The 26,325-nt window shown below is 49.8% G+C and overlaps 1 protein-coding gene across 1 annotated transcript in view; it reads left to right on the top strand.

The window, feature by feature from the left end:
• DLGAP2 (DLG associated protein 2) overlaps window positions 1-26,325 on the top strand; it is a 685,607-nt gene that overhangs the window by 131,622 nt on the left and 527,660 nt on the right. Inside the window, exon 3 of the mRNA XM_055345374.1 lies at window positions 23,498-23,552. Coding sequence (XP_055201349.1) covers window positions 23,498-23,552 — 55 coding nt within the window. The remainder of the gene's footprint in view (window positions 1-23,497; window positions 23,553-26,325) is intronic.

Here is a 26,325-nt window from a genome sequence, read left to right on the forward strand (position 1 = left end):
TTTAATTTAATTTAATTTTATTATTTTCGGATAAGTTTTAAAATCATGTTTCCAGTTTCTGCAGTGTCACTTTGGAATGTGATGGGACTGCGTTGGGTTTGCAGACCCCCAGTGTCGGGTCTGTCCCCTCGTGGGTGACACGTCTGCTTTCACTTGAACATGTGTCAGATAGGTCATCTCCCTTAGTACTGCGCGTTCACTGTCCTCGCAGCCCAGCTTGCGCTGTTCTGCGGAGCCACTGCAGGTGGGAAGTGCGTGTGGCTTCCACGTGGTTTCTTCCTGCTCTGGCCGGTTCAGTACATGCGGCTTCATGACACATGGTCACCTTTACTGTTTCCACATCACAGAATCTCCTTCCTGTTTTCTGCAGTTTCGCCCCCAATGTCACATGTTCTGTGTTCCTATCTCGACTCTGTGTCTGTTTATTTTGGGGGCCCTCACATTGGTTTTTATTTTTTAATGCAATCTGAGTCATCCCTTTCCTTGGTGATTTTCTCCTATTTAATGTAGCCTGTGTTTTGTGTTATTCTTGTTTAAACTTATATTGTTTTATTGCTTAAAAACTCAAAAAATTTTTGCATGCCTTGTGAGTTTTATGTGCTTTCTTCTTGTTCTTCCCCAGAAATGTAAAGGAATTCATTCTGCTGCTTAAAATTCTATTTTAAATAATATGTTGATATCCTTACTTCTTGATCATTCAATTTCAAATCAACCATTACGAATTATTATCCTCACACTTGTAACTATGACTCAACTATCCTTCTACCCCAGGACTGTTTCTCTCTTTAAAATAAAAACAAGGCTTTATTGAGATATAATTCACACAATTCACCCACTGAAGTTTTTAACCCAGTGACTTTTACTATATGCAATGATCACCGTGGCAAATTTTAGAACATCCTGTCCTCTGAAGGGAGACTCTGCACAAGCCGTCACCCTTGTGCTCCCGCCCTTGCCCCCTCCCCCCCATTCCTGGGCATTTCCCATAGGTGCCGTCCTAGGACACATGGCTTTCGTGAGTGGACTTTGTCACTTAGCAAAATCTTCCCAAGGTTGAGTTTGTCATGTTGTAACAGGTGCCAGAACTCTGTCCCTTTCAAAATTTTGTATTTCTCTTAATTTTGGAAAACTTAAAACCTATTCATTCTTATTGTGGCAGAATGTGTATGATGTGCCCTCTACCATCTTTACCATTATATCCATCTCTAAGTGTGCACCTCCAGGGCATTAAGTGTGTTCACGTTACTCTACAGCCATCCCCACCAGCCATCTCTAAATCTTTTCTGTCATCCGTTCACGCCAAACCCAGAGTCAGGAAGTTTACTGCTACGTGTCCTCCTAGGGGGTGTGTGGACTGAGCCCTCATCCTTCCTGAGCCTGGTGTGAGATCAGGGCTGCCCTTTGTTCACTGGCACGTGGATGGTCTTGGCTCTCTTGTTGGAAATGAGGTGCCCATAAAACGTGGGGTGACTTCTGGATTCCCAGTGGTGTCACGCTGCTGCCTCTGTGCCCCTGTCCCAGGCTGGTTCTTACTGCTTGGCACTGCATCTGCAAGTCCACACATGAGTCCTTCCACCTTTGGGATTGTTTTGACTGCTCTGGGTCCCTTGCAATCCCATGTAAATCTTAGAACCACCTTTGCTCATTTCCACAAAAAAGTTAGGTTCCTGAGAGGTGTTGAATTTGTAGCTTGGTTTGGGGACTTCTGCCTCCCTAGCAGTGTGACATCTTCTGCCTCATGAGCGTGGAATGTCTTCTCATTTTTAGGTTTTTAATTTTCACAATACTTTATAGTTTTCAGAGTATACATTTTTTCACTTTTTATGTTAAATTTATTCCAAAGTATCTTATTCTATTTGATATAGTTGTGAACGGAATTGTTTTTTTTTTATAAATTTATTTTTTATTGGTGTTCAATTTGCCAGCATATAGAATAACACCCAGTGCTCATCCCGTCAAGTGCCCACCTCAGTGGCGGGGGGTGGGGGTGACTAGTGATGGGCACTGAAGAATTGTTTCTTTAGTTTTATTTACATATTGTTCAAGTGTATAGAATTGTAATTTTTTTAGATTGATCTTGTGTCCTTCGACTTTGCTGAACTCATTTAGTCTCATTGTTTTCAGTGGATTCCTAAGACTATTTTATATATGGATCATGTGTTAGAGGGCAGAGGAGGGACAGTAAAGTCTCCCCTTAAACTGGGAAGTAATTTGAGACTGGGACAGTGAAGCCAGCCACTCCGTTCAGTTTTCACAGAGTTTTTTCAGAGTAACAGCCAACGGGGGATGGGGTAGAGGATGACCTGTGGCAGCTGCGTAGATACTCTCCATACAATCTAGAGCTTAGTCCAAATATTTTGTAGTGAAAGGACACACAGAAGGGCATTGTCGTGAGATCAGAGGGTTTCAGAAGCACCTTCAAGGGCTTGCATGCACCTGAGTGACAGCTAACCTTCCGTTGGATCTTGTGGCCCACCTGTGCGTCGGCAGGGGGAGGAGTACTGTGTTACCTCTAACAGATCCATGGGAGGCCAGCCACGCCTCCCCCATCCCGGCCTAGGCAGGTGCTTCTGAGGCCTGTGGAACTGGAACACGTAGCCCCAGGAGAGGCCGTAGAGCAAACGGGAACGAGATGGCGGGCCAAGGATGGAGTCGGTATTGGCAGCATTCCCGCAGTCACGTCATCAGCACGTAGGGCTGGCCTTACCTCTTCTTCCTTTCCGGTCTGGGTGCCTTTGTTTTCATCGCCTAAGTGTCCCGGGTAGGACCCCCAGTACAGTGTGAATGGAGGGCGTGAGAGCCCACAGCATTGTCTTGCTCTGATCTCAGGGAGAAGGCCATATTTCACAGTAAGTATGAAGTTAGCTGAGAGTTTTGGGGTTTTTTGTTTTTTGTATTTTTTTCAGATACCTCTTATCACTTTGAGAAAGGCTGCATCTATTCCTGGTTTCTTGAATGTTTTTATCAAGTTATTAATAAAAAACTGAGTTCATTTTTCCACTATCATATCAAGGATATTTGTACACATATTCGTCAGAGCTATTACTTCTTTGCCTTGTTCTCTTGTGATGTGTTTGGTTTCAGTACCGGGGTTACAGTGGCTTTGTAAGATGAGTTGGGCAGCGTTCCCTTCTGTGTGTGTGTATGTGTGTTTGGAATGATGTGTGAAGAATTGGTATTAATTCTTAATGTTCTGGCAAAATTCAGAGAAGCCATCTGAGCCTGGGCATTTCTTTGTGGATACCTTTGATTACTAATTCACTGTCTTCACTGCTTTCTTTTGGAGGCAGATTTGATAGTTTGTGTCTTTCTAGTAATTTGTCCAATTTTTTTCTAAGTTATGTAATTTGTTGGCCTACACATGTTCATTGTATTCCTTCATTATAATTCTCTTTATTTCCATAGGTCTGTGGGGTCTGTAGCACTCCCTCAAGCTTCATTTCTGATTCTGGTCATTTGACCCTTCTCTTTTTCTTTTGATCATCAGGACTAAGGATTTGTTGATTTTGTTGATCTTGTCCAAGAACTAGCTTTTGGTTTTATTTTCCACTTTTGTTTCTATATTCTCTGTTTCATAAATTTTTGCTTCAGTCTCTGTTATTTTCCTCTCTTCTTGTTTTAGGTGTGATTAGCTTTTTTTCAGTGTTTTATGTTGGAAGGTTACCTTAATTATTTGAGTTCTTTCTTTTTTCTGAGTCTAGGCATTAACTGCTATACATTTCCCTCTAAACACTGTTGTAGCTGCACCCTGTAAATTTTAGTATATATGTCTTCATTTTCATTAATCTCAAAGTATTTTATGATTTCCTTTTGGATTTGTTCTTTGTTCCATTGGCTCATTGGGAGCACATTGTTTAATTGCCACATATTTGTGTTTCCCAGTTTTTTTATTGGCTTTTAATTTCATTCCATTGCAGTTGAATAACATAATTTACACGATTTCTCTCCTTTTACATTCATCGAACTTTGTTTTATGACTTAGCCTATGGTCTCTCCTGGGGAGTGTTGCATGTGCGCTTGAGCAGATGGTATGTTCTCTTGACGTCCTTGGGTGGAAAGTTGTGCAGATGTCAGCTGGGTTAGCTGCCTTGGAGTGTCCATTGTTGATCGACTGTCCATTTGTTCTGCCCATTGCTGAGAGTGAGGTGTTGAAGGCTCCAACTGTTGTCATCAAATGTCTCCTTTCATTTTCCTTCATTCTTGTGTCTTGGATTTTGGTGTTCTGTTCTTAAAGTACATATATATTTATAGCTGTTACATGTTTCTGATGGATTGATCCTTCTGTGGTTATCAGATGTCCCTCTTTATCTCTGATAACACTGGCTTCTCAGTCTGTTTTCTCTAATATCCGCATAGGCATGCTTAACTTTCTTGCGGTTGCCATTTGCTTGGTATTATTTCCATCCTTTCACTTCCAGTCTGTTGTATCTTTGAGTCTCCAGAGTGTCTCCTCTACTACCATTAAGTAGGATCATGGTTTGTTGTTTTTAATCCCCTCTGACAAACTCTGCCTTTGTTTTGGTGGTTTGGTCCGTTCACATTTAATATTATTGACATAGTTGGTATTTCATCTGCCATTCCACTTTTTGTTTCCATCTGTCTCAAGTCTTTTATGTTCCTCTCCTTCTCATTGCTTTTTCTTCGAATTATGTGAATATTTTCTAACGTTGTGTTTTAATTTCTTAAGTATTTTTTTCCACTATGCATTTTTTAGTTTTTTTTTTTTTTGGTTGCTCTAGGATCTACCATGTACACACTACTCTGTTAGAATCAGCTTTAGATCTATGCAATAACTTAGTTTGGTTTCTGTTTTTCCGGGAAAGTTATTATTTGCCTTCACTGTTGAGGATGGCTGCATATTGGATTCTTGATTTTTTTTTTTTTTTTTGAGTACTTTCAATATGTTGTCCCACTGCCTTCTGGCTTCTGTCATTTCTGCTGAGAAACCAGATGTTAATCTTACCAGGTTTCTCTTATAAGTAAGAAGGCGTTTCTCTCTTTTGGCTTTCATGATTTTCTCCTTGTCTTTGACCTTCTGCATCTTAACACTCGTGTGTCTGTTTGTGGATCTCTTTGAATTTACCCTGCTGAGTTTGTTGAGTTTTTCCCAGAAACGTAGGTTGTTGTTTCTCAAGAAGTTTGGGAAGTTTTCAGTGATTATTTCTTTGAATGTTTTTTCTCTTCCTCTCATTTCTTTCTGGTTGTCCTGTTGCGCATATGTTTGTAGGCTTGGTGGTATCTCAGCTTTCCGAGGCTGTCACTCTGTGTTCTTCAGCTCTATTGCTTATCTTTGAGTTTGTTTATTCATTCCTCCATCAGTTCAGAGCTACTGTTGTGCTCTTAAAGTTAGTTTTTATTTTCATTATTTTACTTTTTAGCACTAGAATTTCTATTTAAAAAGATAATTTCTCTTTATTCCTGTTCTGTATTTGTCCTATTGTATATGTCCCATCATATCTTCCTTTACTTCTTTAACCATGGTTTTCCATTAGTTCCACTATGTTTATAGTGGGTATGTTGCTGAGAGATCTTAAACATTCATGCACATAGGTGAGTTAACAAGGCACAGAGTATTTAATGTGTTTATTAACTGGATTGTGGTAATCATCTCACAAGTATATGTGTATATCAAATCATCATGTTGAACACCTTAAATATACAGTTTTAGTTGTCATTTATTGCTCAGTAAAGCTTAAAAAAAATAGAGTAAGGGGCTTCCGGTGTCCTTACTGACCAAATCTATCAAAGTTATGTGTTAAAAAAAAACTTGAGTGTTTAATAATTTAACTTAATATATTTTACCTGACATAAATAACATCTGAATACATTGTATGTGGGATCCCAGAGGAAATCTAGGTGTGTTTCTGTTTGGGCTTGGCCAATGGATTCACCGAGGGACAAGAACACATCCAGAGAACATAAATCGTGTTCCCCTTGGCTGCTGGGTGGAGAACTCTCTGCTCTCCCAGGAGTCATTTGCAAAGTCTGCTTACAGGATGGTCAGCCCCTGAGGTGGTGGCTGTTCTGTTGTTTGAATGGAGTGCTCAGGGATGGAGATCCAGGCACCTGGTGCTGCCCATCAGTATACTTCCTTGCTTTTCCCTGTCAGCACTCACCTGCACTGTCAGGGGCTTTATCCCCAGTTTGGGTTTGTCCTGTGAGGACCTCTTCCTGCCCCTAAGAACAGCTGTGCTATTTGTTGACACAGAACCTGGTCCTTGGGCCCCTGTGGTTACTTTCTCCTTTCATCTCTCTCATCTTGTCTTTGAGGTCATTCCTCGGGGGTCAGACCTTTACCAATCGGTTTAGTTACATTAGACATGACCTCCTCCCCAACTGTCCCCTTCCTAATCTTTCATTTTCCTCCTTGACAAAATTCCAAACGTGAGCTTATTCCATAATGAATCTTCTCCTTACCTGAAAGATGATTTGTGCCAATGAGAACCTTATATCCTTGCAGAGAACTTTGAGGAAAACCCAGCCTCCCACCCAGGGGTCTCCACTTAGCGCCCACGTTGTTCCCAGCACCCTGTCTCTCCCTGGTGGGATTCTGCATCTCAGCTCCTTCCTCAGCTTCCCCTGCCTGCTTCCTTATGCATTTACTCTCTGCAAGCAGCACGCTTTCGTGTTTTGCACGTAGGTCAGCGGGCATCGGAGGAAAGCCATCTGTGTCTTTGTCCTCTCTGCATTTCCCTCCTTGGCTCTCTGGGAGGCTGAGGGAAGCATCCTACCTGCCAGGGGTTCTTCTGCTCACTGTGTTCTTGACTTCTTCCCCTTCTATTCCCTTTGACCTCATTCCATCAGCTTTGTTCTCTGTCTTCACTCCTCTCAACGGGAATATGATCATGTCCACTTAGCCAGGTTCCATGCTTCTGTTCTTCCCTCCCAAGCTCCTGGTGCCCCACATTTGCTGCCAGATCCATGCCCCTCAGGTGTGTATCTGCCTGGGTTCTGTGTGCAACCCTGTCACTGGTGCTCTGGATCGTGTCCAGACTTGGGAAGGACTCTGTCCCTGGTCACTGTCGTGTGTAATCACTCCACAGACTTGGTGATGTCAGTCATGCTGGTGACTTCATGTAGGGGCCCCTGCTGACAGACCTTTCCTCCCCTCATGTGGAACAGCTCCTCCCTCATTGGCTCAGCACAGGTGTGCTTTCCTCTGAGAAATTCCTCCCTCCTACCAGCGCCTCTTCAGGCATAGCTGTGATGCTCTGAATGCTACTCTGGAACAGCATGCATGCTGTTAATTTGTAGGATTTGTAGCTGGTCACACCATGTCCTCTCTAATTGGACAGCCAGCTCTTATCTGCAGGACCTTCACCGTGGCACGGGCTCGGGGGTACTCAGTAAGTGGTTTAATAAATGAGTAAGAGCCATCCACCTCTATTTTGCAGAGCTAAAGCGATAAAGCTAAAGAACTTGCAAAAATTACATGCAGTGTGACTTACGGTAATAAATATAATCTTACATATTTTAAAGTAGGATATTCCTTTTTAAAACAATTCAGCAAAGTTGTACAATCGAGAATGAGGATTTTTACTTTTCAGAAAATTAATAGATGATCTTTATTTCAGCTATAAAACTCTCTCCAGTGATAATAGGTCTACATGGGCTTTACGTGACCATGAATCTCATTTGTCCTTAGTTTTATATAAGACACTTGTCCCCTATAATTTGGCTGATAGAATACTTCACCAGAGTATCTAATTTCTCTTCTTTTCCCTGTTTCTCAGATTATTATATTTTGAAAGCACAACTCCATCTTCCCACTTCTCTTCCCTGAGTTTATTCAGCAGTAATGTTTGAATTCTTCCCATACACAAGCTCTCCATGGCGTGTGTAATACATAGTGTTTAAGATCATTACTTGTTTTTTGCCCATTCTGGGCAGTAAGATCTTGATGTCATAGTCAAGTAACATCCTCCAGTCCAGAAAGTTTCCTGTAATGGTTAAGATGGTTCCTTCCTGGAGAAATCAGTGAAGGCAGTCAGAGACATTTAGCATGAGAAACACCTACCTGCGTATGTGTGTGTGTGCACGCAGACATATATGTGCTTATGTGTACAGCTCTGACCTGACCCTGCCTGTGGCAGACAGGGTATGAGACTCAGGAGATTTAGTTAATTCACTTAGCTTGTTACCAAAAGCAGTGGACACCCCTATTGAATGATTCCTGTCCCTGGCTTTGTTCTCTCCGCCCCTTGCAGCTGATACTTCTGGGATGTTGTTTTGCCCTGTCAACGTCTCTGCCTCAGTCTGTTTAAGAATAATTGCTCAGAAGTGATGCTATGAGTTGAGTTTTGTAGACAGCAGTGCTGAGGTTTGCTCCTTCCATATTCTTAGCAATGGCATGGCTGTGTTACATGTCCTCTTCAGTCTCCATCTCTGTCTGTTGCTGTGTTATAAGCTGACTGTGAGTGGTGTAGACCATGCTGATAGGGTGGACCCATTCTGCTCCTTTCTGTAGGAAGAAGAGCTTTCCAGCTGGGGTCTGGGCAGAATCCTGTTTCCACCATCAGGCAAGCCCTAATGGCGTTGCCCTCGCCTGCCCTGAGGGCTCTCGCCTTGCAGCAGCTTGGGGCTGCTCCCTCACCTCCCACAGACTCGCTGTTGGGCGTCGTGTCGGGTCGTGTCAGGTGTGTAATGAGCCAGAGCCAGGCAGAGCTGGCTTAGGTCACTGCCGAGGTCACCACATTTCCATCACTCGGCTGCACAGAAGTTTAGAGTAACGATCCAGAGATGTTTAGTTTCTGATAGAAACATTTAAGGAAAGTTACCTGACTTTAAGCAGTAACAGAGTTCATCCCATATCAGAGTAGAAGTCTTTTGTGCAGGACTTTAAAAAGTCCTCAATATGCTAATTATCACGAGTCACCAAGGTGAGCATGTGATTGGTATTTAGTATTCCCTCATCTTCTTTGATCCTGAAACTGTCTCTTCCCTCAAGGAAATAGAATTTGGAAAACACAGTTCTAGACTAATGGAAGATCATAAATAGGAGTCCCCTCAAATTCTTTCTTCTTATTGCAGTGTAGTTGACGTACAGTATAGTGTTAGTATCTGGTGTAGGACAGAGGGATTCATCATGTCTGTACATCTCCTGGTGCTCGTCACAACAGGTGTGTTCCTTCATTCCCATCGCCGGATTCCCATTCCCCCACCTACCTCCCCTCTAGAGTTAAAAGTCTCTTTATCTCTCTATTTTTTAAAAATTTTACTTGAGAGAGAGAGAAGGCATGCATGCATGTGTGCGTGTGAGCAGTGGGTAAGAGTGAAGGGAGAGGGAGAAGCAGACTACCCCTCCCTGAGCAGGGAGCCCAACATAGGACTTTGATCCCAGGACCCTGAGATCATGACCTGAGCTGAAGGCACTTAAATGACTGAGCCACCCAGGTGCCCCTGTTTATATCCCCTTTTTGATTTTATTTCCTAAATTCTACATAGGAGTGAAATCATATGGTATTTGTCTTTCTCTGACTTATTTTACTTAACATAATACCCTCTAGGTCCATTGATGTCATTGCAAATGGCAAAATGTCATTCTTTGTGATGACTGAGTCATGTTCCATTGTGTATAGACCACATCTTTATCCATTCATCAGTCCATGGGCACTTGGGACGCTTCTGTGTCTTGGCTCTTGTGAATAACACTGCAGTAAACCTCGAGGTGCAAGTATCTTTTAAGTTAGTGTTTTGTTTTCTTTGGGTAAATCCCTTTCCTGCCTTATTTCTCTACTCAGCCCCATTTTTTTTTTCTCAGCCCCATTTAAGGTCATGTTTCTTCCCGGGGTCTGGTGAAGGGGTCTTCCCTACTCTATCCATGCGTCGCCCAGCCCACTGTCCATATCCCACGTGGAGGAACTCGAACCTGGGGACTAGTCAGGACAGACCCAGCACTTACATCCTGCCCACACACTCCCTGAGTCCTTGTTGCAAGGTGCACACTTGGTTGTCAGGTCTTAGGGTTTTCAAAGCCTCTCTGTCTCTGTGGGATGGAACCTAAACTCTGAGATCCTGGAACTCTGCTCTGCACAAGCCCCTGGGCCCACGCCTTCCCTCCTGTGAGCACACTGTGTCCACCCTTGCCCAACCTGCTGCACCCCTGTCTGTTTTGTCCTTGCCCTGGACTCGGAGCCCCAGGGCTCCTTCTGCCTGGCCTGTCCCCTCGGACTTTCTCCAAGGAGGCCTCTGAGTCATCTTCCTGTCCCTGTGCTTCTCTGTGCATTTCTTCCCTCTTCTCTTCTGCTGTCATGCCTGCAGGTCTGCTCCCCTCCCTCCCCATGATGCACTACTTCTGGGGAGAGGCTTGGGGTGTCTGCTGTCACTCCCTCCAGCCCAGAGCTGCCCTTCAAATGCTCAAGGAAGAATTTGTATTTTTTTGCAGTTATGAGAAAGGCAGGACACAGCCTGCCGGGGGCTGCATCTGGTTACGGGCATGAGGCCTTTGTGATGAAGGAGTCAAGGAGGGTGTTCCATCCTGGCTTAATTTGGAAAAAAAAAAATTCCATAGAAAAGTGAAGAAAGGTTACTGATGGGGTTGAGAATCTGTGTCCAAAAGGTCAGGTAGTGCAGGGAATTTAAATGGTGCCGCTGTTAATCCAGTGTGTGTAGGACAGAGAAACCCCAGGAACCTCCCTGGTCGCCCATGACTGTTCCCTCTGGGGGCATCCGTTCTCCCCAGGGGTCAGGACTGCAGGCAGGCTGGCAGGTGGACTCTCCTGCCAAATGCAGACATCTGCTGGAGCCACAAAGGAGAGGGAAGTCCCCGGCCTCGGGGACCCACAGCAGGGTGCACATCGGACTCCTCTACACACGTGTCTCCATCCCCAAGCGGGCGTGGGGTGGGTGGTGCTAAGCATGTGGCGGTTCTGGGGGACACAGCGGGCTGCAGTGGCCTGGGAGTGTCTAACATACACGACAAAGTGCTCCGAAGACAAGAGTCTCACCGCAAAGGGAATTTGAAATAAAAGGCAGCATGCTGTCCAGGCCGCCTGGGAGCCAGGGAGGGGAATGTGCTGGGGGCTCCACCGTGGGGTCTCGGGTGCACAAGGTTGTGTGGTGTGCGTGGGGGGCAGCACACGGGACGGTGCGTGAGTGCTCACAGGTGCTGCCACAGGATGGCTGCTGTCGAAACCCAGCAAGAAGCAGGTGTAGGCAAGGCCGTGGGGGAAGGAGCCCTCACGCCTGTGGCTGTGCACGTCCCTCAGGAGGTAAACATTGGACTAGCATATGACCTAGAATTTCACTTCCAACCCCAAATGCTGGAGGCAGGGATGCAGGCCGTCGTTATCACCGTGCTCACTGCTGCCAGGAGGTGGTGTGTTGTGAGGCGTTCACGCGGATCTGGGGGCCGAGAAACCTCTGTGTACACACATGCACAACATACGTTCATGTGTCTGTCCTGTTGCCCAGCTGGTTGTGTTCCTCCAGAGAGCCCCAACTAATACAACATTTCTCTGTTGAATAGGATGGAAGAAAAATGGTCTGGAATCACCTTGAAGGATTGTTTCATGTGTTTTAACCGTGCCAAGATGATCGATTAAATGAACATGCACTTGTGATTTATCTCAGTTACGTATGCTCTGTGCACTCAAATTTTCTTACACTGCAAATAAATTTAATTAAATTTAATTAAATGGATGGAACCAATATGCACCCTTGTCTACAGTAGAGAAGTAGAGAAATGTGAGGGCAGAGGGTGTTGGTAATAGCTGGTCCCATGGTCCTGGGCGAGGACCTGCTGTCCGGGCGCTGCCCCAGTGCCCCAGCCCTGGGAAGCGGTGGCAGGGCCTTCTAGCGAGAGTCAGCCCTCCAGGCGGGACGCTGTGGCTCAGGACCGAGTCCACCTGCCCTCTCATCTGTCTGTGTAGTCATGAGCTCTCCGCTCTTCGTGAAAATGTGTACAGAGCCAGCTCCGTGCTCGGTGCTCGGTGCTCTAGCTCTGCGAGGCTGCTGGGTGACACAGGGCCATCTCCCCCGGGGCCTCCCCCTGGCGGTCCGCCAGGCCCGCAGCACACCTTTTCATGGTCCCAGCACTCATTCTGGGACGTCAGAGCTCCCCTCAGCAGGTACTAAGAGGAGGATTCCTCTGTCCCCATGGAGTGCTAGCGCTGCTGTGTTGGGAGACGTGGCCTCAGGTGAGGGCCTGGTCGTGGTAGGAAAGCTTCTTGCTTCTCCGTGCAGGGGCGGAGGCTGTGCTTCTCCCCACAGGTACGGTCATGGGACTTCAGCTTTGTATCAAAACAGTGACAGCAGAAACCCCTCATTTCTTGTGGGAGAAGCCTGGGCACCAGTCAGTGTGAGTGCTGGCTCCTTGCCCCCAGGGATCACAGCGGGTGCTCCATATGGTGGGTGCCCCGGATGGCAAGTGCCCCAGACAGCAGGTGCCCTGGATGGCGGGGGCCCCAGATGGCAGGTGTTCCAAAAGGCAGGTGCCCTGGATGGCAGGTGCCCCGGACGGTAGGTGCTCCAGACCGTGGGCGCTCTGTGTGTCCCGCCTGAGATGGACTGTCACAAGGTGGGGCCACAGTGAGAGCAGGCGTGTGGTGTGGACATGCCAGGCCTGGGCCAGCCCTGCCATTGTGCCCTGTCCCAGCTGTGGGTCTGCCCACAGCCACAGAGTTCCTGCTGGTCAGACATCCTGCTGCAGAGGGTGTCCTTGGGAGGCCCCCATGCTGCTCGGGGGCAGCAGGAAAGAGCCCATGCCAGACACAGCCGACCCTGCTGCCCTCAGTGTGTGATGGGCCATGGCATGGACTGGGCTAACAGGGCAGGACCTGGGAAGTTCACTGTCACTCCTGTTTGCGTGAGTCTGCCTACCCCTCCCCCCACATGCCAAGCACAACTGTGGGCACAGCGGTCACCATAAGACCCCACCGACAGTCCTGCCTCCACGGAGCTTCTGCTCCTGCCGCGTAGCCAGAGAGCACAGAGCCGTCCGGCCGACTGTGAGGGAATGTGGTGAAGGACCAGGTGCAGAGCCGGAGCGGAGCGTTGCTGGGAAGCGGGGGAGGCTCTCGGAAGAGGAAGCCTCTGTGGGAACCTGAAGTGAGCCACTGAGAGGAGAGTGTGCCAGCAGAGGGCAGCCCGTGCAAGGGCCCTGCGGTGTGCTCAGCAGCTGGAAGAACAATAAAGGGCTGGGGTGGCCAGGGCCCTCGAGTGGGGCTGAGATCAGGAGCTCCTGCCACACAGCTTGGGGACTTTGGGGAGTTTAGGGACTGGGTTACACAGGGCCATCTGCCCCGGGCCTCCCTCCCTCTGAGGAATCGTCAGAGTGTTCCAGGCCGAGACCAAGATGAAGATCACCTGTGTGTGTGCTGCCCCATTATGGGTCCATGAGGGTGAAGCCAGCAGGCCTGTCAGGAGGATGTGAGGGTACTCGGGGGGCCGGGGCAGCGGTGGGCCGCAGGGGCCTGCCAGGGTCAGCCGCAGTGGGCGCAGGCTAGCAGCGGAGGCTTGGGGCCCGCTGGACGAGGCTGAGGCCCAAGCAGGGGATGGTGCAGTCACAAGCGGGCAGGGGACCTAGGGGGTGGGAGGTCATTTGTGTGGGGGGCACATGAATGTCACAATCGCGTGAGATGTGCACATGGTTATGTGTCAGCAGTGGTGGGTGTGACCTCGGGTCCCGGGAAGGGGGTGCACAGGGTCGGAGGTTTAGGACTGGGGTTGGGTGGTGACAGGGAGGACCCGGTGCTGTGTCCTCTGTGCTCGGACCTGAGGCCCCAGGAGACACCTGGAGAGGATTTGTGGTGGAGGCTCGTGAAATGGGGCAGCACCTCCTGCATGGGCACAGGGTCTGTGGGTCGGGCCAGGGCGTGGCGGGCAGGTGCCGGGGACAGTGCTTCCTGGGAAGCACATCAGCGCGCGGATGTTCCTGGACTTCCAGGGAACACAGTCACCGGTTGTCAGGACAGCGTCAGAACACCTTGACACTCCCCGGGCTTCTGACCGGCCGTGGCTCTGTGCACCCGAGTCCCCGGGACGCTCGTGCCCTACAGTCAGGGGCCAGCCCAGCAGCGGGGCCACATGACCCATAACTTCAGTGACTCCTTGCTGTCCCGGCAATTCAGTAAAAAAAACCCTGAGAAATGATGTCTCTTCTCATAGTTTGAGTTGTGAGGCCTTTTCAGAGCTGTTGACAGGAGTCTAAGCTCTTAACTAGGGGCTACGTCCTTAATTTCGTCAGTTGACAGTTACTGGGATTTAGGAATAGGAAAACGAGTGTGGAGGGCAGGGTTGGTGAAGCAGCCAGTCCAAACTCGCTATGTGCTCATTTCTGCTATTTTTAAGCTCAGATAAATGTTCTGTAAAATTAAGTGAAATGGCCTCTCTTAGGAGAATGGAAACGCCTGCAACTTTTCTCGGTCACTTTTCCTTCATAATGGGTGTTGTGATTTTGTCCCAAGCATGCGTGGGTTGGATTTCCTGGCCCAAGGCCCACGCCCAGTGCGGCCCCAGGATGTTCAGAAATGGGGTGTTTGACCCTTCCAGAGGCTGGAAGGCAGGGTGACGTGGGGGGTTTCGTTTTCCAGATCCCAGAGACCCCGTCAGCACCCCATGAGCCTGGAGCCACTTTTCCAGATCAGGTGTCTTCTGAGCTGACCTTCTGTGGGAGGGCCCGGCATGAGCGCCTGAGATGCTGGCTGCCAGATGGGGACAGATGCAGGGCACAGTGTTGAGGAGGCATCTGCCAGACTTGGCCTCTGTTGGCGGCAGGAGCATGAAGGAAGCTTCTGGGAGTTTGAGCAGAGAGTGATGGTGCCCGAGGCCCTGCTGCTCCAGCTGGGCCAGCCCTGCAGCCCCTCCTCTCACCTGTCCTCATCAGGGGATGGCACCGCTGGTTTCCGTGGTTTGACGCCTGGGTTCTGAGCCTCCAGTGTCCTGGCAGCTGCCAGCTGGCTGTCCCACCAAATGGCCATCTCCTGCACCCTGGTCCTCCTGGGGGGTGCCCACTGGAAGCGGGACTCGGGACTGGAAAGGGTCATCTGGCAAGAATTAGGGAACAATCCAGGGGCCAGGTGAGCGCATGTGGATGGGCCCCTCCCCGTCCCTGGTCGTGCTCAGGGACAGTGGCTCCAGCCTACCTGTGTCCCTGTCCCTCACAGGGTGAGCCTGGGCTGAGCCATCCATGCAGTAGTCCGGGGCCGCATGCACTCAGCCCCATGGGGCACAGTGAGCTGGGCAGGTGCAGCAGGGGGGCTGAGCAGGAGGTGCTTTGACTGGGACAAGTCCCTGGGGCTGTTCTTAACCCCTGCGCCCATGGGGGTCACCTGCTGGCTGTGGATAGCACCCAGGTGTCATTGGGGGCTGCTCAGCACACAGGTCACCAGGAGGCACTGCTGAGGACGTTTGCTCTGGGCATCCCACTGCTGTGGGTGTGGGTTTGTCAGTGGCTACTTGCGGGGGTCCTGAGCAGTAGGTTCACCTGTGCGTGCACCCATCTCAGCCACCTACCCCCTCCTTCCCTGACCCGGGATCCAGCGCTAGAAAGTGGCTCATGCACTTACTGACGCTGAGAGGCCAGACGGTCTGCGTCCGCAGGCTGGGGCCCCGGGGGTGTCCAGGAGCTAGGGAGCTGCTGGTTCATCTCCTGTCTGAGGGTGACAGGGATGCTGAGGTGGCCTGGCTCCTGCCATGGGGTGGATCCCTCCTTCCTCCACCTTTGGGGGTGTGTGGGCGCTCAGGGGACTGCATGGTGCCCTCACACTGCAGGGGTCATCGCTTCTGGAAGTAGCTCGGATGCACCGCCCGTCGGGGCAGCCTGTGGCCAGTCAAGGACACAGCTGGACATATCACCTCGCTGGCGTGATATCATACGGGGGGCGGGCGTTTCCAGCTGGAGGGCGCACAGGGCTGGGCTGTGCGTGCCGTCTGTGGTGGCTGTGGTCACCCTGAGAATGCCTCTGAGGGTGTCGAGGAGAAACGGTGTCATCCTGTGAGTCTGCCGTTCACGGGCATTTCCACACGAGGACGGCTCCCTGAGCTGCGCCACGAGCCAGCTCTGCTGAGTGTGCGGACGTGGCCACCTGGGCCCCTGGCCCTCGCTTCAGAGAACAGTCCCCTCAGGCGGGAACGCGCCTGCGCCCGGCACCTCGGAAGTGGGGTGGGCTACCCCGCAGCTCCCACGATGCCTGGCCCTCCACTGGAAATGTCGCTCCTTGGTTTGGGGACGTGCGGAGTGCGCCCAGGCTTCCTGAGTGGGCGGCCCTGGGGCCTCCGCGGCTCCGGGTGTGTGGTGGCCTCCTCACCCAAGTCGGCTGTGCAGCTTTGCTTGGAGTCGTGGCCTCTGCTGGGTGGCAGGTGCCGCTGCTGTGATGTCAGCAGAGTATCGACAAGCACGGCCTGGGGATCCTGACCGCTCCGTGGCTTGGCCGCGTGGCACCTGCACCTCCGTGCTGCCTGTGAGAGCTCTGCCACTGACTTCGGGGTTTCCCTTGTTCCCCTAAAATCTCAGGCACAACCTCGTCCTCTGTGGGATGTTTGCTCTATGGTGTGGGGAACAGCTTTTTTTTTTTTTAAAGACTCTTATTTATTCATGAGAAACACATAGAGAGAGAGAGAGAGAGAGAGAGGCACAGACAGAGGCAGGGGGAGCAGCAGGCTCCACGCAGGGAGCCCGATGTGGGACTCGATCCCGGATCTCCAGGATCACGCCCTGGGCTGAAGGCGGCGCTAAACCGCTGAGCCACCTGGGCTGCCCTGGGGAACAGCTTTGTTTGCTGATGTTTGGATCGAGCAGTCGCGTGCAGGGGTGTGACAGTTTGTGCAGATGTGGTCCTTCGCCTGTTCCCATCGCGGCCACGGTGGGGTCACAGCGTGGGGAAGAGCTGCGGGGTTCCTGTCCCACGCAGGCAGCCCCCCACACGCGTGTGTTTCCCCGTGTCCTGTCACCCTGGCCGCCGGCCTGCATCTCGCTCTGCGCACGCACCCTGAGCTGTGTCTGCCGCCACCAGAGTGAAGCCTTTGCTTCGAAAGGAGCACGCGGTGCACCATGGTTGTTTTAATGCCACGGCTGTGAAGGGGACCTGTTCATTCTGTCCGGGAAGTTGATCTTTAATTTTTGTGTTGGCATCTATCTTCTTGTTATGCAGAATAGAGTGTGGAATCAGAAACCCTTCGAGTGGTGAGTCGCCCCGAGTTCTTGTGTGTTTGCAGAGCACCTCGTAGGTCATGCTTCAACCCAAAGGGATGCGCATCCGGCGTGCGGGAGGTTTGGACCGTGAAGCCGTCCCGAGTCTGTGCACATCATGCACTTCCTGCCCGCTGCGTGGAGCCTCATCAGGCCGCGTCGGGAGGACGGACGGGTCCAGGGGAGCCTGGGGGTGGGCACCGACTCAGCCAGCCGCCCCGCACCCTAAGCTGGGGCCTCGGCACCAGGGCGTCTTCACTCAGTGCCGAAGCCTTTTCTGTCCCGCTGGAAATGCCAGCGTTTCATGTGAAGTGGGTGTGGGAGGCGCTGCCTCTCCGTCCCCTCCTGCTGCACACCATGTGCTCATTCCCCCATGTTTGGGTAAATCAGTGCTTAGTACTTTTTTCTTTTCTTTTTAACAAAAAATCTTTTTTTTTTTTTACATTTAAAAATTTTAAATTCCATTTGCCAACATATAGTAGAACATCCAGTGCTCATCCCATCACAGCGCTCACTACTTACATTACACTCAGTTTGTAGCCTCCTTTGCCTTTTTATTTGGTGACTTCTTTTATTTATTGTTAATTGCCATTAAAAAATAATAAGCAGGATTAGTCTTTCCTGACTTCACCCTATTTATCTCTCTCCTCTGTGCTCCTCCCTCCACCCCCACCCCAGAGGCCATGGCAGGGCACCATCTCAGGACCTGTCCACCTGAGTGCTACCCCCTCCCCCCCCGCCCCCGAGGCCCTTTGAGTCTGTGGCAGCTGAGAGCTCCTGCAGCTCCCCTCCCAGGACCAGGGTCATGCTGTGTCTTGCTCGGCTGACATGATGGCATCTTCTCTTTCTGTCCCAGAATTTCTGAAACACCGTTCCTGCATTTTCCAGCATCCAGAATTTAGTGTTGTGGTTGAGTCTGGGACCGCCCCTGTGTTCTACGTGTTCAGGATGACGTAGGCTGGTCGCTGTGTGTGGACTATGCCAGGTGCTCAGCAGGCCCACTGGGGCCGGAATTGGGTCCTTCTGAATGTTTGCGTGACCCTGTTCCTGTCTCAGGCCCTTGTCTCTGGGGCGCTCCCGCTGGCCAGGTGGCATGCCCCCCATGACGACCAGGTGATTCTTCTCTCCTTTTTTTAAAAAAATGTTTTTTTTCCCCCTTTCTAACTCTTTATGTATTTTTTTCTGTATATTCTGGGATACTTCTTGAATTTCTTTTTAAGCTGTTTTTAAAGAGTTTTATTTCCCTTTTGTTTTAATTTCCAAAAACTGTGTTTCTTATTATATAAATTTCCCTTTTATAAAGCAGAGCGTCCTATTTTGGGGTCACAGGCAAAACCTCTCCTGTCTTTCTGTGATATTATCATTCTTTGAAAATGTTGTTTCTGATAATGTTTCCGTTCCCTCTCATCTTGTTGGTCCCTCTCAAAGTGTGGGGGTCTCTTCAAGCGAATGAGCACCCTCAACTGTGAGTCTTCACAAAGGGCCAGACATTAAGCATTAATATTATTAAAAATAAATAATGACATTATTTATTTTTATTTTTTACTTATTTATTTATTTTATTTATTTATTTAATTTTTATAAATTTATTTTTATTGGTGTTCAATTTGCCAACATACAGAATAACACCCAGTGCTCATCCCATCAAGTGCCCCCCTCAGTGCTCGTCACCCAGTCACCCCCACCCCCCGCCCACCTCCCCTTCCACCACCCCTAGTTCGTTTCCTAGGGTTAGGGGTCTTCCATGTTCTGTCTCCCTTTCTGATATTTCCCACTCATTTTTCCCTCCTTTCCCCTTTATTCCCTTTCACTATTTTTTATGTTCCCCAAATGAATGAGACCATATTTAAATGCAATTTACCAACATTTAGTCTGACACCCAGCTAAGCATTCATGCGGAGTGTATATTTGATGGGTAGACGGGGCTTGTTGGCTGGTGGAGTTTCTGCAGCGAGACCGCGTGGCAAGCCAGTTCTAACTGGAAGGCCTGTGTCAACAGGAGGCGTGTCCTCTTGGCCTGTTTTGTTTCTCAGAGGAGGGTGTCTGGGTGCTCTGCTTGGGAGGGCGAGGGCAGGGGCAGCTGACTGCCCAGCTCTCCAGGTGCGAGCTTTGTGACGAGCTTCCCTGTGTCCAGCTCCGGTGGGCTGTGCCCCTGGATTGGTCCCAGGCTGTGGGGAGGGGTCCTGGCACACCCCGCCCACAGCTGCCCCACACCTGCCCTGGACCCGCCGGACCTCTGACGTGCCGAGGCCCCACAGCAGCTGTCTTTGGAGATGGTCAGGTCAGATCCTAAATGTGTGTCTGGGCTAAGGAAGGCCTGTTTCTGCTCCTCCTCTGTCAAACGTACGTTGAAGACTTTTTCATAGGCGCTCCTCACACGTTCTGTCCTTTTGGGTGAGTCTACGTCGCCGCTCTGCCAACAGAAACCCACGACTCACCGTGTGCATCGCAGGGATGGATCTGTGGCCTGCATGGCCGTGCCTGCTTGAGGCTTTGGGGCCGCAGGTTTGCCAGCACGTTTCCCAGCCAGGGAGTGTCGAGGTCACACGGCAGCCTTGTGGGAGGGCGGGTTCCGCACATCCGTGTGCCTCCTTGTTTAAAGGCACAAGGGACATTCATGGAAAATTTGGAACAGAAATCTTGTTGAGATATGATTGATACGCAAGAACCTGCACCACTTGACACATACGGTTTGAGGAGTTCAGCGGCACATGCCTGTCACCCTCATGGTCAAGGTCAGGGATGCACGCGTCCCCTCCCCAAGCGTCCTTGTCCCTTCTCTCTGAGGCATGGGATTGCCGGCCGTGGGCGCTGTGTGCACAGGCTCTGGGGCTCCCCGGCCTGCGGCCAGCCGCTGTGTTCCCAGCCCCGGGTGGGGCTGAGGCAGGCGAGGTGTGCCCGCCTCTCTGAGCTAGACGATGCTGCTTTGCCACTTTGTGACGCAGAGAGTCCCCCTTTGGGCCCTCGCATCTCCGACGTGCCACAGCCGAGTACGCTGAGGGTTGTGTGACTCGCTGCAGAGCAGAGATCCTGACTCTAGCGTCTCGGGCTCTGTCCTGCGCTGCAACACCCAGGCTATTGTGTGCACCAAAGACAGTGTGTCATGCAGCCTGCGTCACCAGGGAGGGGGCATCCCAGTCTGTGAACACTTCGTCTTCAGGATGTGGGACCGTGTGCAAGGCTCACTGTAGCCTCACACCCACCCAGACCCGCCCCTGTGCCCTTGACCCGACGCTGAGGTGAGGTGCAGCCGGCCTGTGTGGGTGCCTGCCGCGGGTCTGGGGCAGGGTAGGATGACCCTGAGCTGGGTGCTGTGGGCTGAGGCCAGGAGGAGGGTGTGTGGCAGCCGCGTCCTGGCGCACGTGCTGTGGGCGTCGTGGCCGCGGCCCCTTGGGCTGGGCTCCTGGGAGTCTCGTGCGTCGGCTACTGTGTTTGGTGGGTTCCCCCACCCCCCCACCCCCCGCTGTGTGCGTGGTGCGCTGCCCCCGGTGCCGGCCTGTGGGTACGGCCCCAGAACAGCCAGTCCTGTGGAGCCTGTGAGCCCGCAGGGCCGGAAGGCCAATTGCGTCCCTTCTGCTCCTTTGTGTGGACCCATGGGGAGGACGGCGCCCTGTCGGTCCCACTCCTCCGCCCTCAGCTCGAGGTGGCCCAGCTTGCCCTGTGTGGTCCCTGTGGCCGCAGCAGGAGGACCCGGGAGGCCTGGGAGTGGCTGCCGTGCTGAGCACTAATTGCCCGCCGTTGATGTCTCCAGGTCCTCATGTCCCCTGCTTAAGGGCATGTGACAGAGGCCACATGGCTGGTTCCCAGGGACGCGGTGGCAGAGGGCAGGGGCGCTGCCTCGGTGGGACCTGTCCTGACAGGTGCTATGGGGGTGGAGCCAGGGTGGCACTTGGGGCAGAGCTAGGTGCAGGGATCACCAGGCAGGGGCCCAGCGCCCCTGCCGAGTCGGGGGAGGGCCACCTGCGTGGGAGTTGCTGCGGTTTTATAGAACCACATGTGCTGACCTGTGCATTTGTCTACATCGTGGCTCCCAAGCTCTTTCTTCCCCATCACACAGACACCCCTGCTGCCCCGGTGGGGTGCTGTGATTGCCAGGGCATGACCAGGCCTCGGGAGAGGGTCTTCTTCTCCAGAAGGTGCCCATGGAGCATGTGTAGGGAGGGTTCCAGCTGGGAACCCTCACGTTGGGCAGCACCCCCAGGCACCGCAAGCCTGTCCTGTGGTTCTGTACGCTGCCCGCAGTCCTGGGCACCAAGGGCTCAAGGGAGAGCTGCCCCGTCTGGAGAGTGCAGAGCCAGCCCGGGCCCCAGGCTCCGTGCCCGCCTTCCGCCCTTCCCGCTGCTGTGTTTACACGTCACCTCATGTGCACCTCTGACCTGCGGGGCCCTCGCTGTCCTGTTGAGTTCATGTCATCTGGATGACACCAGCAGCCGGAGCTGGGGGCTGGGTGGCACCGCATGTGGCAGATCCAGACTCCACGTGTGCTTCTTCTTGAAGGCGTGCATGAGGAATGGAATCAGCTGTGGAGTTTGGAGCTCAGCTTGGCCCTGGGGAAGCCGCTTACTTCCGTTCTGCACATTTCCGCACTAATTCCTCAGGACGTTTAACCCAGAAGCAGCGTGTTTGATGATCTCACTCAGGAGGAGACTGCGGTCCAGAGAGCAGTGCAGGGCCCCCCGGCTTCCCCTGGGGGTGGCCCAGGTGGTGGAGGCCCGGGAGGCTGTACGGTCAGGGGTGCACTGCAGGACGTGGTCCGATCTCACTGTGGTGACTCACACCTGCTGGCTCCACGTGGATCTCGTGATGTGCACGTGTTTACAACTTACGGGACCATTCCTTTCCTTTGAGGGACATGGTTTCTCAGGCCTGGTGTTAACTTGTAAGACTTTTTTGGAAATTGCTGTATTGGAAATATAAGTGTATCGGCCACGGAATGAGGAGGAATGAAGATCCATGAGCCCAGGTGTGTGCGTGCGCATGTGTGTAACATGCATGTGTGCGTGACTGTGTATTAATTTCCTTACTGGACCTTGAAAGCCAGGGGCTGGTGAGGGAGAGAATCATGCCGGGATGATGCCGTGTTCAAACCTGGCTGATGATTAACCTCGATGCTGGGTGCCGGGCGGTGGAGTTAGGTGTTGACACTGTCCTGTGTCCGGTACAGGTTTCTTGCTTCGTTGGTCCCTGATTGTCCCACAGCTGTTGTTCTGTGTCCCAGCTAACTCATTGCACACATAAGAGACATAGTTTTGAACTTTTAATTCCACATTTTGTATTTACTGCATTTGTATTTGATTATTGCTTTATTCTGCGTCTTTTATATTTGTTTAGACTAGGAAATTGGTGATACCATTTTGTGTGCAATTGATTATACTTGGCCTGGGTAGGAATTATTCTTTCCCAGGTGTGGAGGGAGGGAAGATAGGGAAGATGGGGCAGGGGGCACGGAGGAGGGGCATGGAGGGACCGCTGGCCCCATCTGTCAGAATGGGCTGTGTGCATGGCTGGACCACGAGTTGGTGGAGGGTGGCCGTGGGCTTGTGGCCCCATGCACTGCCCTCCCTCCCGAGGCAGGACCTCCTTGCCCCAGGCCTCCTTACGGAATGCCTGCTCCCAGGCTGCGAGTTTTGGAGGAATGGTTGCAGTCACCTCGCTGCAGAATTCATGAAGGAAGCTCAGCTTTTAGTCTGATTGAGTTTAGGACACATAATCCCGAATCCCCACGGAGATCCCTTCATTGCAGATGCTTTCCGTCTTTGCTTTGCCGCTCCCTTGCGGCCCTGGATTTTCTGGGGAAAGCCATTCCCTGTTATTTTCACCTTCCCTTCACTTATCAAATAAGATACTTCCTTCATCATTTCTCCCAAACTGCTAATGTAAACACAGCTCTTTCTTCCCCGTGGCTCTCTGTGACTCATCCTCCATGAAAGCATCTCTGCTCAGACCCTCTGAGGCAGGTCCCCCGCTCTACTGCCTCCACGGTCCTCCACTTTCAGGCTGTAATTGTGTCTAATATTTTAAAAGCCATCACAAAAATTGGTGGGCCCATTTGCCTTATTGTAGGAGTCCCTTGAGTGCAGCTTTCAAGATGCTCCCAGGACCCATTAGGGGCGTACATAAAATAGAACTGCATTAGCATCCTGGAGCAGCATTAACAATGAGCACACCTACCTGATTAACCTTTCTGATGAAAAAATGTATGTCATCAAAAATTTTTCTGTATTGTTTAATTTGTGAGATCATTCTGGGCGTGATGACTCTGTGCCACACTAAAAGGGCTTATTAGAAAAATACTTGCTGCAGTTAATGAGACACCTTCCTCAACCTGCACAATAACCAAATGTGTTTTATTTATATGTTTTGAAACAGGTTTTGCCTGGCATTCTGCAGAAGCATTGCTGTATCTTACCAGACAGGAATACAGGTAAATAGATTTTGTTCTCCTCTTTAGAGATGATAGGTTTTATGTTGGTGGGAAATTTGAGGAATACGGTTGCATAGTTTAGACATCTTGGTTTTTTTTAGCTGCTGTCTTAGAGAAAGATCGTATATTGACTGGAACAAGCATAGACCGGATTGTTGAGTTGCGCGGTGAGTTATAACGTGAGCCCAGAGATCTGTTTATTGACAGAGTAAATGGATTTAGGTGATTGTTGTCTTCGATTGTTTAAGGGAAACTGGTTGTCCTCTGCAGTGGAATATATGTGTATCAAGGTAGAATGATTTGTTGATTGTACTTCCTCCTGAGGAAGAGTGCCATTATTGGCTAGCAGGGAATGTGTTTGCAGTCTGTTTGCACTCGGGCTGTCCTTACAGTCAGCGTAGGAGCCGGCCGGATGTGTGTCCTTAGAGTCTTGAGGGTCTCAATGGAAATACAGGAGATGGGCGTCTCACCGTGAGAGATGGTACATCGTGTGATTTCTCACAGATGTGAGTGGCTGGAGGTTGTATGAGGTGGTTTGCAGTACTTTTAAGGAAGCACGATGGAGGGGAAACCATCCTGAAAAGAAAGCTTTGGAGCTTTGTTGTGTTAAGGTTCAGAAACAAACAAATGTGAAGATTGTGTGGAACCTGTCCTGTGGGTCTTGGTTACTCTCCCCTAGGGGGTTTCTCGCTTAGGGCATTTTTGTCAAAGGAATAGCAGGTCCTGGGAAGGGGATGCAGGGTGCTCTGTCTTTTCTGCCAGGGGCTAGTTCCGAGAATTGCTCCTTTCTGGGATCACGTGGTCTGTCTGCCTCCCAGGATACTTGTGTTGGGTATGAAACAGAGGTGTGCAGACATTTTCTTATGTTTTACAGCTTTAACAAAATGGACTATAATGGACATTGTCAGAGTCTGAAGAGTTGAACATGTTGGGATTTACTCTGCTTTTAATATAAACAGCATAGTAACTACCTAGTATGGTTACTGAATCTCATTCTTAAATGGTCAGTAAGTTATTATTTTATATTATGCATTCCAGTGTAAAACACCAAGTATTTTGGAGAAAAATGGGATCTTTATATTTTTACTTATGATCATGGACAGATTACATCACCAGCCCCATTGTTTTACCAAAAATAGTCTGTAGGATGTTCTCTGTTATCACCCATTCAAACTCTATTGGCTTTGAGCACACTTACAGGGAATTTTGTGGAGAGCATGATTACATATTTTTTGGGCCTCTTTGTATATTCTGGAAGTCTTGGTTAATATTGAAAATATATGAACGGGTCACATATGAAGAAACAAAGATTTCTGTAAACTGTGTCCATCAACAATAGTGATTATAACACAATTTAAAGAAGGAATGATGCCTTTATGTCTTCCAGGCAAGTCTCTGGTTCTGAGAAGCATCAAAATTAATGATAAAATTAATTAAAAATTAAATACCATTCTGTGGGAATCTAACTGGATTTTAAATGTTGAAATGAGTTTTCCATATTTTTAGACAGTTTCAAGTTAATATATTAAATACTGCCAAATTGAGAGGTTTTATTTACTTTCTGTAAGAATCCAAGTAATCAACCTTTAGAACCAAGACAGCCTCCTCCCAGTAGGACTTGAATATTGAGGACATTTGCTAGGCAATTTTCTTTAGAAGGTTTTTATCTTATAGAAGTTGTTCTAGAAGACCTAAGGCTATGACAGTAGGCACGAGATGGAAAAGAATCATGTCAAATGAGAGGAAAGGAGAGTCTGTTGAAATGATAATTCAGGCAAAGTGTGAGTTCATTCAGAACTGAAGGATGTGCCAGTTCTGGTTTTTATCATGCCATGTGACCCAGTATGTCTGAAGTTGCTTAATTATTTAGAAAATGTTTGGAAATTTCTTTAGACTCAAATATAATGATTATTATTTTTGCATTTTAATGACATAAACATTCCTTATGAACTTGAATGAACATTTTTTTTTTTACTTAATGGTTATATTAGAAGCATTTTCTCATTTTTTATCATAGACAATGTTGGAATGGGTAAAGAGTTTCAGTGTTGAGAGATGAAAAGTGTTCTGGTGATGGATGGTGGAGATGCTTGTGCAACACGTGTGTGGTGTCATTGAACTGTATGCTGAAAAATGGTTAAGATGGTAAATTTACATTGTGTTTTTTACTGCAATTAAAGACTGGGACAGCTTCGGGATGAGCCGTGGCTATCGTATTGTTTGCTTTTTCTTTTTAGTTATTTTTGAAGTGCTGTTTACTCCAGTAGCCTGTGTTTGCCATAGCCGAGTGCCTAGGAGAAGATACACTCTTTTCAGGTGTTGTCACTGTTACGGAACCAATGTACGTAGCAGAACTGGTGACCACCTATGATGAGTGACATCAGACCATGCATCAGAAGTAGTCCTTCTCTGGGTCGGACATGATAAACATCATTTTCTCTTGGTATTTTGATTTCTTGTGATAGTTTTCGTTGATGACACACAGAGCTGGAGTGATTTTTGTGTCCACCTCTGCAAACTGCCTTATTTTTCATGTTCTCAGGAACAGAGTGTTGGGGAGGCAGCGCGTGTTTGTCATGAAGGAGAAACATGTGCGCAACCACAAATGTCCACAAAGTTTTTACATTTTAAAGCCATTGACATCGGGCTTTGCTTCCAACCATTCTTCTCTTGTTTCGGGGACGCTGTTTGACCCTTCATTTGCCTTCAGCTTGCCCCACCCTGGAGAGCCCGGCTGTTGAGTCTGCACACAGGATGAGCACCTGCTGCAAGG

Source organism: Nyctereutes procyonoides, unplaced genomic scaffold (assembly GCF_905146905.1).
Source record: "Nyctereutes procyonoides isolate TBG_1078 unplaced genomic scaffold, NYPRO_anot_genome, whole genome shotgun sequence".
Classification (NCBI taxonomy): domain Eukaryota; kingdom Metazoa; phylum Chordata; class Mammalia; order Carnivora; family Canidae; genus Nyctereutes; species Nyctereutes procyonoides.